The 19,558-nt window shown below is 27.1% G+C and overlaps 1 protein-coding gene across 2 annotated transcripts in view; it reads right to left on the bottom strand.

The window, feature by feature from the left end:
* Positions 1-2,392: 2,392 nt before the first annotated feature.
* The window catches only part of kmr (kramer), a 119,636-nt gene continuing 102,470 nt past the window's right edge, over positions 2,393-19,558 (bottom strand). For both annotated transcript variants that reach the window (XM_065515539.1, XM_065515538.1), the window contains exons 6-12: positions 15,230-15,532; positions 14,943-15,173; positions 12,677-14,203; positions 12,419-12,601; positions 12,229-12,324; positions 10,532-10,652; positions 2,393-2,811 (exon numbers count right to left, since the gene is read on the bottom strand). In XM_065515539.1, the coding sequence (XP_065371611.1) occupies positions 2,642-2,811; positions 10,532-10,652; positions 12,229-12,324; positions 12,419-12,601; positions 12,677-14,203; positions 14,943-15,173; positions 15,230-15,532 (2,631 nt within the window). In that variant the 3' untranslated portion in view covers positions 2,393-2,641. The remainder of the gene's footprint in view (positions 2,812-10,531; positions 10,653-12,228; positions 12,325-12,418; positions 12,602-12,676; positions 14,204-14,942; positions 15,174-15,229; positions 15,533-19,558) is intronic.

Here is a 19,558-nt window from a genome sequence, read left to right on the forward strand (position 1 = left end):
TAATATATTTATTTTAAGTTTGTGTCATATTTCTGTAAATATAATATTTAAAATGCTTAAATTATAATTAAATTATGTGTATATGCAATTAACCCTTATTAAAAATAAATACTAATATATGCATGTGTGTATTCTTTTTAAATAAAAATAATATTTAACAATTAAAAAAATAAGGCAAATGGAATAGTGTTTGACAATGCAGTTGAAATTAAGAAAACAAAAAAAAAAACATGATGGTCATGGCTATAATGATTTCAATAATGTTTTAGGCAAAATTGTTGAAATAAATTAATTAACAAATTATAATATTGTTTATATAGCACCGTTTTGCAGAAAATTAAATAAGGAGGTTAAAAATGGATAAATGTGTATTTTTATACATACTTCTTTCTGTACGTATATTTAACAATTTAGTAATGCTATATAAATAATTTTCTTAAAATTAAAGCTGAATTTTTAAAATAATTTGTTTGTACATATATTTAGAAATTAAAAAAATATTTTTCTTAAACTTTTAAATCTTAAATTCAATTAAATTATTCAATAATAAAAATTATACGATTAGTACACGAATTTAATTGAATCTTTAAATCGTTGTTTGCTTTTACTTAAAAATGGTTTTCATTTGAGAAAGATGTCCACTTGGTAAATTAAAGTTTAAATTAATGTTTTATGCAACATTTATGGTTAAAACATTAGATTTTAATTGCAGGCCTAATTGACTTAATATTATTATTTTCTTTTTGTTTTTGCATTTTATAATGTATTAATGTATTTTTCGATAGTAATATTTAACATTTCTTTTTACGTTTTTCCGTTTCACTTTGTTTATTTAAATTTATTAAATTCATCTTTTGTCTGTTTCATCCTACATTACATCCATAAAATATATTTCAATATTTTACTGATTGTAATACATGATAGGTACATGAAAATTGCTATAATGTATCTCTTCTTTTCATTTCCTAGTTAAATAATAGTTAATTTGAATTTTGAATTTCATCAGTTCTATGAACATTTGTTTTATTTTTATGTTTTAAAGCATTAATTATATGCATATTGCCCCATAAACTCCAATATTAACTATAACATACTTAGACCACTTCTACTAATGGAATATTATTCATATTCATTTTACAATGTTTAGAGATATAACGATATACATTTATTGAACAAGTACCAAAAAAATTAAAAAAAATACTTTTAAATTTAAAGTCTGTACTTGTATTTTAACTGAAAATAATGTCGCTTTTAAAGATGTTTTGAATTCGTTATAAAATGCAAATTACCTATCAAATCAAAAATAAATCCAGGAATTTATCATGAATTCAAGTTAAATACTTAAAAAAAACTAAATAAATAAATTAAATCAGCTAACAAACGTGCTAGATCACTTTTAATGAAACTTGATTAATGATATGGTTTTTGGATACTCATATGACTTCAAACTGATTCTGTTGAATACTCAACAATATTTGAAATTTTGAAACTGAATTCATCATGGCTAGGAAAATAACGGTGTTTAATTTGAATTTTATAAAAATTCTATGAAACTGGACACAAAGTAAATTTTTATTTAATTTAAATTTTTGTGACCAATTGAAAAAATGCGAAATTCTTTTTCGAAACGTCAATAAATTTATCAAGGATTTAAACTTCAGTTTAGAGATAATATAACATTTCCCACACTAATGAAATTAAAAGCTGATTTCTTAACAAACTGAAATTCATAATTTTGTTTGTACACTTAACTAAATCTCTAAAGTTTAAGGTTAGCAATAATTCGAATTTAACCAAATAACTGTTTATTCATGACAAACATTAGTTTTTTTTTTTTTTATTTAACGTTTTTGTATCTCAATTTTCTTTTCGATCTATATAAAGTCAATTATTGTTTCCAATTTATAGTTATTTTTTCCTTTGAACATGGTAATTATTAAAAATTATAAACCTTTCTAAATACTAAAATGTTTAACAATTTCATTATTTCTTAAGTCAATCAAATATGGCTTAATATATTTACTTTAAATTTTTATTTCTTCAAGAAGATATTCATGCCTTTATGTGTAATTTTATATTTTGAGAATATGAATGTAGTGATATGTTGAAGTTTCATTTTATTTCATTTAATGCGTTTTCATTTAATAATTATTTTTATAAACATACATATATTTCTTTGTTTTATGTAATTTGTTTAATAGACTATAATTTAGTTTTAATATAATTAACAATTCTAACAATTCTTGTTCAAAGTTTTGAAATCAAAATGAATTAAATTAATTTTTCCTACTAAAAAGTCTTTTTTTCTGGAAAAAAATGTATCAGTCAATTAATCCTTTTATTGTTTTACATTAACTTTTGTTTATACATATGCATATGTATGTATGTTTTTTTTTAATTGATTTTAACAAATTCAGGAAGTTTTTTTAGTCTACATTTTTTTTTTAAAAAGAAATTTTGTTTTGTTTAGTTAGTATTTCGTATGGTATCATTTTGTTGGCGATACATCATACTTAAGATAAATGCATTATTGTAATTTTGGTAATTTTGTGTTGACATAAAATAAATTGTTGCGTTTTTTTCTATTTTGTTTAAATATTTAACTATTTGTCTTGTTGTTTGTTGAAGAAAATGTTGAAATTTATGAATAATAATTATTGCGTTGCTGGTATATCGGCAGTGGTTGGCTAGGTGACTCTGATTTGCGTTCATCGTCATCCTCATCGCCATTTGGTGAAATATCATCTTCATCCTCATCATCATAATCGTCATCATTGTCAGCTCCATTATCAACTCTAGACATCGCTTTTTCTGTTTAGATGAAAATTACAGTAATTCTTTAGTATAATGTTTTCATACAAATTTTCAAAGGGCATTATTATGTTACTATAGACAAAAAGTTCCCGTAACCCGCGTGTTTTAGTACTAAAATGAAATATTGGGTTTTTTTATTTGTGTACTTACACCTTTGTAATTGGTACTGTGTTGTTCTTGGTGACTGTTATGGTGAGTGTTATTAGATATTTGTGTCTTAGCTAAACCTAAGTAAGAATTTCTATAAGGTGCAAGTATATTTTTTGTAAGCCTTTTAAGGAATTCCACATGAATTTATTTTCAAATTCAATATAAAATTTTTCAGGGGAGCTAAATTCGATTCGACGTAAAAGTATTTTTGAACCAATCTATAACTAAAATTTAAAATAACTAAAGTAGATTTATTTTAAATACTAATATTTACAACTACTGAATAATTCAAATAAAATTTATTGTCAATAAATCGGCCAGTATTAACAAAAAAATATTACCCGGATTCGGTTTACAGAACAGTGAGGACCGTCTGTCATTTATTCACAAATATGCCACTTATTCGTTATTGAAAAACACTTGTTTTTCAAATAACAAGAACAGGGGTGATTATATTTTGAATGTTCAAGCTTAAAAAACGTATTTTACACGAATATTATTTAAATAAAAGTGGTTCTATATGTTTTATAACAATTGCTTCTGTTCTGTAAATCGAGTAATTTTAAAAACGATCGATTTTCAAAAACGAATTTGTGTTGTTTGGTTTGTTAACTCCGGAATAAAACGAGTAAATCGGGGTTGTCATAGAATCCAATCAGTGTCGGAATCGGTTTTGAAAACGACAAAAAAGGTACATTTGACTTATGAAATCCAATGTAATTGTTTCTTTAATCGATAAAGAATTTAATTCTATATCAAATAAAAAACCGATATCTTTCGATTTCACGATACCAATGTATTTGTTCTGTCGTTTACAAAACCGATTCCGACAATGATTGGATTCTATGATAACCCCGAATTAGAATAATTTGATTTATAGAACACTATAATATGTGAATTTGTTAAAAAAATAAAAGATTTAATAACAACCGAAAGAAGACATGGAAAGCAGTGTTTGCAATTGAGTTAACCAAAAATAAAGTCTGTGGATTTTTGTAAGATTATTCAAAACAAATAAATTAATAAATTCGTTATTTTTGTTCGGTTGTTCGTATTTATTCTAAGTGATTGATCGATTGCTCAGTGACTACTGCTTTCAGAAATAAATGTTTACTACTTACTATTGGCATGATTTTTATAAATGATGGAAACAAAAAGGTTTTAATAGAATTTAAATAAATTTAATCTAATGTAGTGTTTGACCGAAACCGGTTTATTCAGGCCGAAATCGAAACTAATATTCGGCCAAATGGTCTCAAAATTGTGCATATATAAGAAAATATAGAAATCTAAAGGGTGCCTACCATTAGAAAATACAAAATGTGCATTCAAATTAACTATAACAACATCCAAGATATAAAAAACTGCATGCTAACTAACGAGTGGCTAACTTTTTAATGAGTAAGTTTCCACTCGTTAGTTGGCGTACAGTTTTTCATTTTTCATTGAATACTGCTGTAAAAATATACTATTACGAAAATTCTTTGCATTTGTTTAGTTAACAAAACAATTAGATTTATATTGTAAATCTCTGGTAAATAGTGTAACATTTAATAAAACCAAGTGAGTGCGTATTACCATACATACATTGCAAAAAAGCAACAGCTGCAGCTGAGTGCTAATGTTGCATGAATGATCAGGCTTAAATGAGCTAAAAATGTGTAATAACATTTTTACTTGTGGATAATTTGGGGGTGTGTGGTAATTTCAAATGTTAAATGAATTTTATGTAAACTTTCTATGTTCAATATAATATATTTGTTTTTGAAATTCTCAAAATTAATATTAAGCAAATTTTGTTGAAGCAAATTAATTCAAATTTAACAATTAAACGTATTACATTCTTATAGAGTTAAAAATAGAAGCAAACAAATAATACACATTTATATTAGAAATATATAGTAAAACCAATACAATACATTTAAGTAAATATATACACATGTATGTATACATAATTAGGAAATAGTAATTATACAAACCTGGTACTATTTTAGCGAGCTGTTTGGAAAACCATTCAAAGTTCTGTTTTTGTTTCGTTTTGTGTTTTTTTTTTTTGTTTTTCAGACCGAACTATTTTCTGCTTTGTATGTAGTTGTACATTATGAGTTGGTAGTGGTAATTTATTTTAAAATATTGATTTTGTAGGTTGATAGTTGGATATAGTAGTAGAAGTTGGTAATAGTAGTAGAGTTTATTATATTTTTGTATGTATTTTTATGTAGTATATGGCATATGAATTAATTTTCATTTGTTTTTTGTTTCTTTTAATGGTGAACATGCGTTTGCGTGTCAATTGTACATCATGTTGTAGGAGCAGAATTATGGCAATTGTTGTTTTTAGCTGTTTTGTTTCAAATTTGTAATTTGTTTAGTTTCTTTTTTTTTAGTTTTAAAGGAAAGTTAGTTATTTTTTAAAATATTTTGTTGTTGTTGGTTTTTGGTAATTTAGCAAAATGTTTTGTTAATGTAAATGTTAATGTTATATAATATGTAACTAGAACGAACAAATGAACAATAATCAAAATGTGGCCAGCCAGCCCAGCGTTTTCTTTTATGAAATTTATGAACTTTAGGCTATTGAAAATGTTCACATAACAAACAAATAAAATAATTAAATATAAAACGCAACATTAAAACAAAAACATAATAAAAACGAAAACAACTTTTGTTTCGCAAACACTTTTTATACACAAATATATAAATTGAATTTGTGTCTTAACTAGGATTAATTCAAACAAACAGCAATTATTTGAGATTAGTTTGACTATGGGGATTACCTAAAAATAAAAAGAAAATAAAATGCAAAATAAAAAAAAATAAAGAAAACACAAAAAAAAACATACAAGCACTATTTAACATAAATCATTAATTACAATCGAAATAATATACAAATTAAAATCATATTGCATAGTGTTCATCTAGAAAAAATAAATAAAAATATTAGAAAATAAATAAAATATGTATTGTTTTTACCAAAATCCCTTCTATTTCATGAATTGACATAGTAAGACTTTTTGTTATATTTTTAGATATTTTAGTTATTAGATTTCCTATACTTTAAATTTCTCTTGTTAACATATATTAAAAGAAGTTTCAAGTAATTTTCGTTCCATTTGGTTGTTAATGAAATTAAATGTTGTCCTTATTGAGAATTTTCAACATGTCAAGCTTTTTAAAATGAAAAATTACTGAATTTTATGTTGACTACAGAGCTTATATTACTACTATTTAACTAAAACAATATTACATTTAAAAAAAAAATTTTAGGGCATCCAAATTTTTTTTACCTTTGACCGTATGAGAGTAATACATGTTTGTATAAAAACATATCAAATTTGTGGAAAAGATTTTATTTTTTAATATTGCACATACAAAAATTAGGATTTATCTACGATAAAGAACTGAAAATGTGGTCAAAACGTTTAAAAACGAATACTGATTGGATTCCTAAGATAAATTTCTAACCAAAATTAAAAAAAAACTGATTTCTTAGCCTTCACAAAAAAAAAACTTATAGAAAAAGGGTTAATAATTCATATGAATGTATTTTTCCGCTTAATCTAATGTTTAGTATTTATTTATTTTATTAAAAATACAGACAATAGTTATATTATCAAATAAACTTATCGCTAGGTGAACACTTAATGTTTTCATTGCCTGAAAATTTTACAATAAAGTTGTTCACGGTTGTCTGGTTATGGGGCTTTTTTAGTTATTTCAACAACAAAAAAATTCATAAAAATATTTTTATTTTATGTTTATTCTATTTTTAGTTTTGAAATGAAAATCTAAAACAAAAATTAAATTGGAATGCGGAATCAGCTGCAATCCATTATTTCCCACTAAATAAATACATTGAAATCGTGATAGCTTTCTACTACTACCCACAACATGAAACTTATTGGAGTAAATTCGTTGGCGCAACTCTCCAAATGTCTGAGCCAAGTCGCCGACGCACTGCCGTATTAGGCCAATTTCTGTAATCCTGTGAAAACATTTAGAATTTGCGTCTTATGAAGAGCTAATTATATACATACAGGTAAGCCTCCATTTACGCAGTACTTTATTTATGCGAATTCGATATAACGCGAACTCAAATTAGCAACCATTTTTTCAAATACGCGACTTTTTTTACACGATTTTTATATAACGCGTCAACAAACAACCAAAAACGAAAAAACACAAGCGAATAACAGATTTCTTTTTTGAAAACTTCGTTAATTTTTATGAATTTTTTGTTATGTTTTGATCTCTTTTACGTATTAGAATATTTTGTTTTTTTAATTCACATTTTTCCTTAATTTTCGATAAGTTTAGTTGAGTTTTTTACTTTTGTTTTAAGTAAGTTTTTAAAAGTACAAATGAAATAAGTTTACTTAAAGTATATATCGTTGCTTTAAATGCAAACGGACGTAACTACATTTTTATTGTTTTTACAGGATACGTTATAAAATCAATAATAATTGTTTAATCAATCAATCAAATACTCGATTTTGAATTTTTGTGTAGTTACGTCCGTTTTCATTTAAGGTGACGATATGTATGTATTTACATATGTGTTTTCTATTTAACGCGATTTTTAGGTCACAATTTCTTTTTTGTTGTGTGACTGATGTATTGTTTTACGCGATATAAAAAATTATTGGTCCCACAAAAGCATTTCGTTCTAAATTAGAACCTCTTTTTAGGGGAATTTGATTTACACGCTATTTTTTTGGGCCCAACAAACCGCGTAAATGGAGGCCTACCTTTACATTGAATAAACTAAATTTTAATATTTAAAAATAACCAGATAACCTGATAACCAGGCAACCGTGAACAGCCTTAACATTTCAACCAAAAAATTTTGATGGCATTATTCAAATTCCCAAGAGCAAGTAAACTTTAGGTAAAATTACGCTGAAAAAAGTACGGTATTAGGTATGGGTTGTGTTCAAATTTATTTTATAATTCAGCCATTGACTTCAGAATTCCCTTTTTTATTTTTAGTTGAGGAATCTACATTATTTCCACGGTATTCATTCTTTTAATAAACAACCAGATAATACTATTATATTAAGTAGAAATACATCTTTGTAATTAACATAGTTTTTTTTAATACCGCGTTTAAATTTTTCCACAAACTTTGTTTATTCTACGGCTCACAGACGGAATTTTCACTTTTGTAAACTGCGGTAAAAAGTTTACCAACAAATTTTCAAAACATATGGTGATTCAAAATGCAAAATCATTGGAAACCAAAACAGCTTCGAGTATTTTCGTAACTTTCTCTATAAAATTAATTGATTTCTGGGATTTTGATAAAAACAACTAATATAATTTGGATAAATAAAAAAATACAATACATAATAAGATAATCTAATCGGATTTTAAAATAAAATAAAAATACATTTTCTTTGAAGGTTAAGATTTATAACATAAGCTAAAATTTCATTTGACAAATAAATTTAGGAAATAATTTTGAAAAAAAAAAAATTTCAAACCATCTACATAATTATTTGTATAATAATGTAATTCACGTTTTTGACTTGCAAAAATTGGAATAAGGTGAATTATCTTAATATTTCTACATGTCTAAATAAATTTTCCGCCTCTGTTATAAAATCAGAACCTTAAAGCATACATAACTACAAATACAGTGAGGCCTCGATTAGCCGCCATTCGATTAACCGGTAATATCAATTATCCGAAAATATTTTTGGATCGATTTAAATTAGTTTGCATTGATTAACCGTAATTACCTCTATCATACGCTATTATAAGGATAATTGTTTTTCGATTATTTTTGAACAATCAAACACAATGTGAATAAAACGTAAAAAGGGAATTCCCTCTCGAAACCGAATAATTTTAAAGACTGCTGAAGAACCAAAAGTAGATTTTGCAGTTTATGAATGGTTCCGGAAGGAACGATTAAAAGGAACTCCAATTTCTGAATTAACAGTGAAGGAAAAGTCTAAAATATTTCACTTAAAATTAAACAAAAAATCCACATTCACAAACTTATTACTGCGGGAGAAAAATCTTCAGCTGATTATATAGCTGCCACAATTTTTGTGGAAAAATTAAATGTATCAGAAGTAAGAGAGCATTTTAAGAAAATCGGTCTAAAAGATGATAGTAAAATTATTCTGCTATTGGACAACTAATTTTTTCCGTCAAATTGGAACCGATGGATCAGGGTGCAATATGGAGCTTTAAATGTATTAAATTAAATTTACATATTAATATTATAAATTAGGAACTGGCTACTGAGACCTTAACAAAAATGTAATTATCAAATAACTATATGTATTAAAAAACTACTCAAAATTGGTACTCAATTAACCGGGAAAATTGATTACCAAATGCTCCCGGCCCCGACCATTACGTATAATCGAGGTGTCACTGTAATAAAATATACATTTCTTTTAATTTTTTTTAGTAAAAAAATGCATTGAAAATAAAACAAATTTTATTGTTTTTAAATTTACAAAAATATAATTTATATTAACACCTTTTTCTTTTTTTTTTTGTTAATTATACAACTTAAAAAATTTTATAATTAATCTTAATGATTGAATGTCAGTGAAAAGAAATAATTATTTCCAAATAATGATGATGATGTGCAACTATGAGATTTGAGAATGTACTAAGTAGAGTTAGTTGAAATAATGAGCAGGTTTTTTATTTAAAATTACGGTGCAATGGGAAATTATCTCTATGATCTCTGGTGGTTGTGGATGATATTAACTGATGATGACTTTTACAAATGATTCCAAAGTGATGATTAGTGAATTTTGTACGTGATTTACTTTTTTTTGTTGTTATACGAAATAATTATAATTTATTGATATTGTTTGTTAAGTTTAAGACGTAAGACACATTATTGTTTTTTTTTTTTTTAATTATTCTTAAGTGTAAACATTTTTTTTATTAATTTAATCATCTAGAAAGTTAGATACGAAAAGAAAATAGTATTTGTTTTAGTTTAGAAATAGCAAATAGTTTATAAAGATATACAGAAATGATAAATGGATTTTTTAAACAAAGAAATTAAATATGTAAAGAAAATATGAGGGCATTCATTTCAAAAAAAAAAAAAATGGAAAATTACACTCTGATTTTTTTACACTTTTACACAACAATGACAAAAAAAGTTATATTTTTTTGTGGAATTTTGTTCATGTTTTTGTTGTAAAAAAAATCAGAATCTTCCCTTTTTTTGAAATGAATAGCCTTTATATATGTACGTAAATATTTTGTAAAGAAACACCGATTTGAAAATGAATAAAATTTGTAAAATATACATTTTAGTAATTTGTTTTAAATATAAAAAAACATTCATTATACAAAAAAAAAAAAAAATTATTAAAAACATTTATAACGCAAAATTGTTAATGTTTAACAAAAACAACGTATACTTGTAAATTAAAAAAACAAATTGAAATATAAGTATATGTATTTTTGAACACAAATTCAACAAAATATTAAAAGTGCTTTAGTGTTTTCTTTTGCATTTTTTCATGATTGTTGGCTTAATTTAGCATAGCATGCTTTTTAATAGTTTTGCTTAAATTTTACTTACCAGCTACAATTTTGCTCATTTGCATCACTTGCTGTGCCAAAATTTGATTCAATTGTAAAAGATGTTCTCTTTGCTTCTTTTCTTCATTAATTTTACTGGGTGGTAAAGTAGCAGTTGTCTCCTAAATTTTAATAAAATAGAAAAAGAAATGTAAATATAACTTTATATTTTAAAAATGGTAATTAATTCTAAATAAAGATTCATATACAGACTACTATGAGTGTTGCTTTACTCTACTGTTGTTATTTTTATTGTAAAAATAAGTTCAGCAATTAAATTAAGCTTAAAAGACATTTTAAAACTCGAATTTTGAACTTTTAAAACAGATTTTGAAAATATAGAATTTCTTGGATTGTTTTTAATGAGAATATCTGAGAGTATTAAAATAAAAAGATCATTCGATGAATAGTGTCCGACCGATTAATCGGCTTCGGATTCGGTCAATAATCGCTATTAATATTTGTAATATAAACTATGTTTTTTTTTGTTTTTACGAATTTAATACAAATTCTGCTCGGTTTGGCTTTGGTCGGACACTATTCAGAAATTGTTTGGTTAATTTAGCAGTGGTTACAATTTAAATTATGTATATTTTAGGTACCTGTTGTTCCTATAAGGATCATTAAGGGAACAAACAATTGTTGTCAATTGATTCTTATGTCAACCATTTTTAATAAAATCATTTCAGAATATTAAAAATAAATTATAAGAATTATAAATGTATATTGAAAATTATTGATAGGTTTTGCTAATTTACAGAGGAAGCGGAATGTTGATTTCAATATAAATAGGATTTCCTATATATAAGTATATAACTCCAGATATGATCATTAAAAGTTTTATATTTTATTTTTATAATTCAATCGAAATCGAAACTATTACGTGGCCATATAATGGAGATATGATTGGACTTGCTCGGAAAATTCATTTCAAAAAAAGCGAAAATTACACTCTGATTTTTTTTACACTTTAATACAACAAAAACATGAACAAAATTCCACAAAAAAAATACAACCTTTTTTGAATTTTTTTTTCTTGTGTTTGTTTTTTAATAGCTCTGTTCAATAACTAAAAGTTGTTACTAGTTAGTAACAACTGTTACTGGAAAAGCGTTCATTAACTCAAAAAGCTTGAAAGTAGAGAAAAAATCAAGATCGTATAAATTTTATAGAGTGTTCTCTCGTTGCAAACTATTACAAGTTCTATTTTGAACTTGTAATAGTTAGCAGCTTATATTTCATATGTTTTGTGTTATTGTTTATTTATTTAGAATTTTATTTTTGTGGTGAAAAATGTCAAGAAAATAATTTTCAATTTTCAAATTAAAGAAAATGTGAGTATTTAAACATTTTAAAAGGAATGAAAGAAGAAAATTGTGTGTATAAAACAATTGTTACTGGAAAAGCGTTCATTTACTTTTTACTATTTTTGAGAATTTAAGAGAGTAATTTTGTAAATTTCGATTTTACAAGTATTTACTGGGAACGTAAATGAACAGACCTAATATGTAAATAAATCAGAGTGTACTTTTCCATTTTTTTGAAATTAATATAATCATTATCTTTTGGAATAAAAAATTTCAAAATTCTGTGCAACTGTACTTAAGGCTGCATCTTTTCGCATATACATAAATGAATACATACATAACTTTAGGCTAAGCTTTCAATTAAAATATATTATGTTATTTTCTAACTTACATTTGCTGTACTTATGGGTGCTTCGGACAACATCTTTTTAATTGATTCAACTTTTTCTTGACGTCTCTTTTTCTCCTCGGGTGATAATTCGGGTGTCTAATGTTGGTTAAAGTGATTTTAGGAAAAATTTTGATATACATTTTTAGTTAAAATTTTGTTAGGTCTATTTTAATTTTTTGTATCAAATTACCGTTTCGGGTATGTAACGTTCGGGTATAACAATTTTGTTAGGAGCCAATAACAAGTTATCAATTGTGTTTTCAGATATTTTTTCGCCATGTCTTAAAGCCGAGCGTACGACATCGGGAGCATTTATACGTGGACGTAATGCGACTTCCATATCTAAATCATCGCGAGCACGCCAATTAGTGTTCTAAAAAAAACATACAATTAATTTCTTGTACACATACTGATATGTATGTATGTATGTATGTTTATTTAAACTTACGTTTCTATTCATATCATTTTCGGTTTGACCGTTTTCTATGGTCTTAACTGGCACCACATTATTGGGAGCGGTATAGTGGCGTCTCTTTTCTTTGGGCACTGCTCTTCGGTGTTTGTGCTGTGAGGGAACTTTATCCTGTACCTTTTCAGTATCTTCTGACGCTGATCCTGCAGACATTTCATTCATTATTTGTCTAGCGGCTTCACTTTGAAATGAAGGTGTTAAATCGCTTAGACTTTTATTTAGACTTTGCACAGAATCGGTCTTCTGGCGCAAAGCACTTTGAGAAGAATGACGTGAATGAGATGAATGATGAGAATGGGAATTTTGATGCTTTTGTTGCTGCATTTGTTTTGCAAAATAAGCATTAGCTAATGGATTTAAATGTTCACGAAGCTGAGAATTACCATGACCATTTGTTAATTGATGCTGATGATTATGTTGCGAAGTTGGTTGTTGTTGTGGTTGATGGTGTGAAGAATAATTACTATTTTTATCGTAAGCATTAGAAACACCGTTATGGCCATAATAATCGTTATAACTAGGAGCAGCAGAAGATAAGGATGTGCTGGCGCTGTTGTGATGACTACTACTACCATGCTTATGCCTGTGATGATGTCTCGAAGATGATTTTGGTGGTTCACTGTATGTTCTTGGTAATGATTTCGATCTTTCAGTTGTTTGATATTCTTTAGCATGATAATTACCACCTATTCCTATAACGCTACCACCATTCATAAGATTATATTGTTCTTCCTCCGCCACCTGATCAAGATTTTGTGTTGAATTACTTAGACCAGAACGTTCGCTGCGATCTCGATGTCTTCTTTCAGATTCTCTCTTAACTATACGCACTGTTTTGATTTCCTGTTTCTCCTGCTGTGTTAAATTTGCAAATGGATTAGTTTCCAAGAAACCATCACTATCCACACCACTTGTCTCTAAATTATCGCTGGAATCATTATAACGATAAGACGAGGAACCCATTCTTCTTTGTGATTCGTTGGTCATACTGTCGCCTGTGTTGTAGTCGCTTAACTTACTTGATGTCGAAGAACAGTTTAATAAATTACCACTGGTATTGTTGGAACTAGTGTCCACATAAAGAGGTGTCGATAGATTCATAGTAGAATCGCTGAGAGTACGATTTACACACATCATAGTATCCAAATCGGTTTCTATCCAACATCCAGAATTGGTTCTTTTCTTAATACTGCCATTGTTGCTGCTGGTTTCACCATTTCTTAAGCTGCCATGTTCTTTGTTCCCAATCTCTTGATACAATCTATTTGAATTTTCCGTCAATTGTTTAACGGCCGAACTGAGTTCCTGGCGCTGCCTTTGCATATCACCCACAAGAGTTTGAACTCGTTTAAGTTCTGATTCTAGCATAGCTGTAGTGTTGCTGGTGTATGTATCGGAGACTTGTAGAGCACTTTGACTTCCTCTTGATGCTTGTAGTTTTTGACGTAATACTAAGAGTTCTTGCTCTAAACGAGCGTTTCCAGCTACAGTTTGTTCAAGTTTCTATATAGTTAACGAAGAATTTTGTATAAAAAAATTAATAAGATTTTGTGGACTCAATAGTAAATAGATTAACATGCTGTAGAGATAACTAAAAGCATGATATTTTTATGTAGTTCATGAGTAGTCAGAATGTCGTCTATTTTTGGGGGTTGGAATGAAAAAGTTATAAATTAATTTATTTAAACATGTTTGTGGAATATAACATGAATAAGTACAGACAAATTTTAATCATCGTTGAAATTTCTCTTGTAATTTAATCTGTGCTCTACGACATTTATAACTCAAAATATCAGTTTATTTTTCATTAGGAACGCGTCTCCATTTTTCCAACTCAGATTGTGCGAAAGTACTTTTAGGGGACTTACAATATGACTGTCAACAAATTTGTATTAATGTTGTATAGTTTTGATTAGCATGTCATTGTTAAGATTTTCGTCTCAGTTTACAGGTCTAAACTAAATACTTTTTTAAATAGTTTATTATGCATGTTAGTAATATTTATACGATAATTCAATAAGTGTTTTAGTGACAAAAGCATAACAGTCATATAAAGCTTTTAAAAATAAATTTTGACGAGCACATGCTTTCTGGAATATATAAAAAGGAAGTATGTATGTATATTGATCATAATTAGCCAGATTAATACGTTGATGTATAAAGCGCATAATATATGAGCATTATAAATATTACATAAACAAAAATAAATAGACGACAAACTTCTACTAGGCACCTCGTCTACCTTAGAATTTTCGGCCAGCAACTGATGTACTCTAGATAGTTCACGTTCCAACATAATTTGTTGTTTTTTGGCAGCTTCTAAGGCCAAAGGAGGACCACTAGTATCCTGTATGCGAGCCTTTAAGCCACCTAAGGCTCTTTCAAGATCCTCTTTGTCACGTTGTAGATTTTGTAAAGTCCCAGATTCCTCTTGTAATAGTTGATCCAAATGATATAATTGACGAACTTTAGACTATTAAGCAAAAATATTACAGATTTTTTTTAATTGTCATGACAAAGATCATTTACCTGTAATTCACTATGATCTGGATTTAAACGATCCCATTGTTTTTGCTCTTCCTGCAACAAACGTTTCTCTTGAATTCTCTGATTAAACTCCAAACGATCTAATGTGACCGCCTCAGGTCTCTGAGTTCTGCCGTTGGCATCGTTGCGATAAAGCGAACCAAGTTTCACCATATTATCCACTAGATTCACCAATGGTTTACTCTTTTCATATTGTCGCTCCAGATCGAGCAAGTGTTGTTTCAAATAATCTAAACGTTGTATACTTTCGGCACGTGTCAAGCCTTCAGCTGTACGTAAACGATTCTGCGGATTTGGTAAAGTGTTAAATTAAATGTTAGAAATTATTTAAGATTTTCCGAAAGAATATAGTCACAAACACTTAATCCGTTATTAGTATATTTATTGTAGTGTGCTATTATACTAGATAGTAGTTGCGGTTCCTTTGGTAGTAGTTAAATTATGTACTAATATTTGTTATATACATTTGGAATTCCAGTTCACACATTTATAAACTTCAATATTCTCTCACCAAATTTAACAGCGCATAGTGCACACAGAAAACAAATCGATTGGAATTCAGTCCTGATTATAAATATTTAATAAGTAAGACAGAAATAATATTGCAATTATAGATATTCTATATTCCTAATAGATTTCATATAGATAGAATTGTAAAACCACAATCACAATCGAATTGCGGTGCCAACAACCGTAAAACTGGTTAATTGAATTTGGTTTGTGTCTTTACTAAATTTTATTTAAAGTTTTCAGTTATAATAATTTCAATTCGGTGTTATCTATCAATAGCAATTTTAGATTTTTTGACATTTTCCTTTAAAAAATTTTAATGTAATAAAATATAAAATATTTGAAGGAACATATACGGATTATACAAAATATATTTTGGATAATGACTATAAAATTGCAAGTTACGCTTTTCTGTGGACTATAAATTCATAAATATATCTATATCTACAAATTTTGTGTAAATATGTTTGTTTTGGATGTAAGTACATATTAGATAAAGATTTGTTGATGCACTAACGACAGTTTTTTATTACAATTATAGGCATCCTTACAACAATTAATTAATTGTATCTGCTTCTGCATCCACTATTAGAACCAACATGCTTATGACCAACCGAATACTTCAATTTGTTATTAATAAATCGTTGCTATGCTCCTGCCAGTAATTTTTGATTCGATTTAACCTTGGTGAGATGTGCAATGACAAGACGGATGAAATGTCTCCATTTTTTTACGTCAAACCAAAAACAATGAAGCAAACCACCAAAATTCAGATACGAGAGTTACATCGGATTTAAAATATATAACTTCTACATAAGAAAAACATTTTTGTCTTCATTCAACAGTATTTTGTTCAATCAGTTTTGATTATATATATATGTACATATATTTTAAATATTGTAAAATTAAAAGAACAATAAATTATTTTGAATATAATAAGAGAAAAACCACCAAAAATTGTATTTAATTGCTCCAACTAATAGTATCGGTGCTCCTCACCGAATTCATTTTTAAAACAGTTGTGTGTATCGTAAATTCAGTCACTGCAATCGAATTCAATCGATAGTACATGCAACCGACAAAATTCGATTGGCGCCAAATTCGGTTGTGACTATGAATCTGTTTTCTCTGTGTGGTATTGAAAAAGAAGAGGGACATAAATCTGTAACTTCTAAACCCTTAGTCCGATTTGAATGAAATTTTACATTCGCAAAGAAGAAGTGTAATGTTTTTAATTTGGCCCGAATGGACCCTGAATGGCCAAGTGTCCCCAAAGTAGGACAGCGAACCTATTTCTTCGCCTGTATAACTTAGGAGATATTCGTATTTGAAAATTTAATTTTCAAAATTGTTACCTTGTCCATTTTTCTTTTTCGTTACTGACTACAATGTTGTATGCATTTGAATTTACAAATTTAAAAAAGGCGATTTTTCGCTAGTTTTTGGGAAAAAAAGTACTTTTTTTCTTTTTAAGTTATCCAAAAATTTTCTAAGATGTATTAGGAATTTATACTTTTTGAAAAGCTAACTTTATATTAAATATTTTAAATGAAAACAAGTTTGAAAATTGTTGATACCCCAGGTCAAAGAACTAAAAAATTAATTTATGGGATTTTTCAACACATTTTAGGGAATTGCGAGATATACCTGGTCCCCTGGGTATCAAGCTCTGAAACTGAATTCGGATGCTTGTATTACTATTGGGTTTCGTAAGTAAGTACTAACAGTTTCTAACTTAACAGATTAAATCCAACCTAAATTAGTCACTAGATTATTCTTGTTGGTGGCTGATCATCAGACATATTTAGGGTATTCAATTAATCGGATTTCTGGTTTAATCGGTTAATCGAGCAAATAATTAATCGAGGTTTAGATTTATTCGGTTAATAATCGGTTAATTTAAAATTATTCGATTAACCGAATAATTTCTATTTTCATTTTAAGCTGAAAATACAACAACGAATTTTGTGTACAAAAACATAAGAAACAGCAAATAAGGTATTTGAGATAATTTTTGATTAGAAAGATATTAACATCTACTATTTATATTTCTGAAATGCCATGATTTGTTGAAAATTTATTTAAGAAATAGTAAAATGTCATAAAATAAATATTCAAAGACGTTTTTCTCGAAACGACTTTTTTGAATTATGACGTTGTTGCAGCAAATGAGCGATGTGTGAGTTTTTTAGGGTTTTAGTGAGATCTTCTGAAATAATCGTTTATAAAAAGAATATAATTTAAGCGTTTTTTTCTTTAGATTTAATAAAACTTTTCTTGGAAAAAACTCTCTCGCTGATTGTATATGTTGGAGAAATCAAAAGCATGATAAAGAATATTCCTTTTTGGATTGTTTTAGATTTTGATTAATTTAATAGTTTCGTTTAGTTATGATAAAGGACTCATTTCAAAAAAAAGTTTCGTCTATACATGTAAATACAAAGTTTCAAATACATGTAAATTAAATATGTCAGTTGTTATACATACTCACTAATCATGTTTATTGGATGTTCAAAAATATCTAATTTTTATTTGAAATTTGTATTAGAATTGAAACGGAAAAATAAATAAAAAAAAATGTTTAAAGTCCAAAAAAAAGGAATTTCGGTTAATCGGTTAATCGGTTAATCGACACCAATTAATCGGTTTATTTGTTATTTGAAAATCGGCAATTTCGAATTATTCGAACAGTTAACCGTCCAAAATTAATCGGTTAACCGATTAACGGTTAATCGAATGAATACCCTAGACATATTACAAGATTATCTCAAACTTTTAAAGAATTGACGTAAATTTTTAGAAAATTTATGTTTTATGCGAGAACCATTCTAGATATCTGAACATGTCTATTATATCGCTTAAACAAATTTATCTATAAATGACACCTCCGAGTTAGATGGGTGTTAAAAAAGTTAAAAATGCAAAAGTTTTATGCACTTTTTTTAAAATTTTCGAAATTTCTAAATTTGTTTCTGCAAAAAATCGACGTGATAGATAAAATTTATATTAAGAAAAACGAATTTCTTTTATTTATATACGGTACAGTAGCATTTATCTCCAAAACAGATTTTGCTTTCAGACAGCTGCCAGATTTTGCAAAAATAAGAGTATCTGAAAAATAATTTGGTCTTTATGTTCCATTCTTTATTATTTTAAAATAATAAAAAGTTCTTTCGAAATATTGTTGTCCAAAATATTGAGCGAAATAAGGACATATCGTACGTGACATAAAACGGAACTCATTTTGAGTTACATGTAGAAATATGCCAAAATATTCGAACCGTGAGAGGCGTTATGTTTTCTTTTAATTTCTTACACTAAACCAAATATTTTTTACAATCCGTCATATTTAAATAAAAACAATCTTTGGATGATTTTATAATAAATAAAATTTAATATCGTACGTGACATACCATACGTGACAGATTTTTCTCTTATAATAAAACAATATATATTCTGTAAATATATGTATACAAAATCTAAAAAAGTGAATAGAAAATATACATTCGGTTACAATAAACAATTTGACAATAGCAAAAACACTATTGAGTCAAATTCATTTCATACTACAAGCTAATTGGGAGCCTAGTATTCGCCGCAATTTTAGCCTAAAACATACCTAAAACATTAAAAAATTAAATATAATCAGTTTAAACTATTATTTTTGTCTTTAAAATGTTGTAATATGATCTAAATACTTTCACATAGTATAATTTTATTATATTATTCTATTCAAATCATCTTGAAAAAAAGTTTCAAGGGTTTTTGTGTTTTCAGTCGTGGTAGCGATTCTCGTGGAAT

The sequence above is a fragment of the Calliphora vicina genome, chromosome 1 (assembly GCF_958450345.1).
Source record: "Calliphora vicina chromosome 1, idCalVici1.1, whole genome shotgun sequence".
Classification (NCBI taxonomy): Eukaryota; Metazoa; Arthropoda; class Insecta; order Diptera; family Calliphoridae; genus Calliphora; species Calliphora vicina.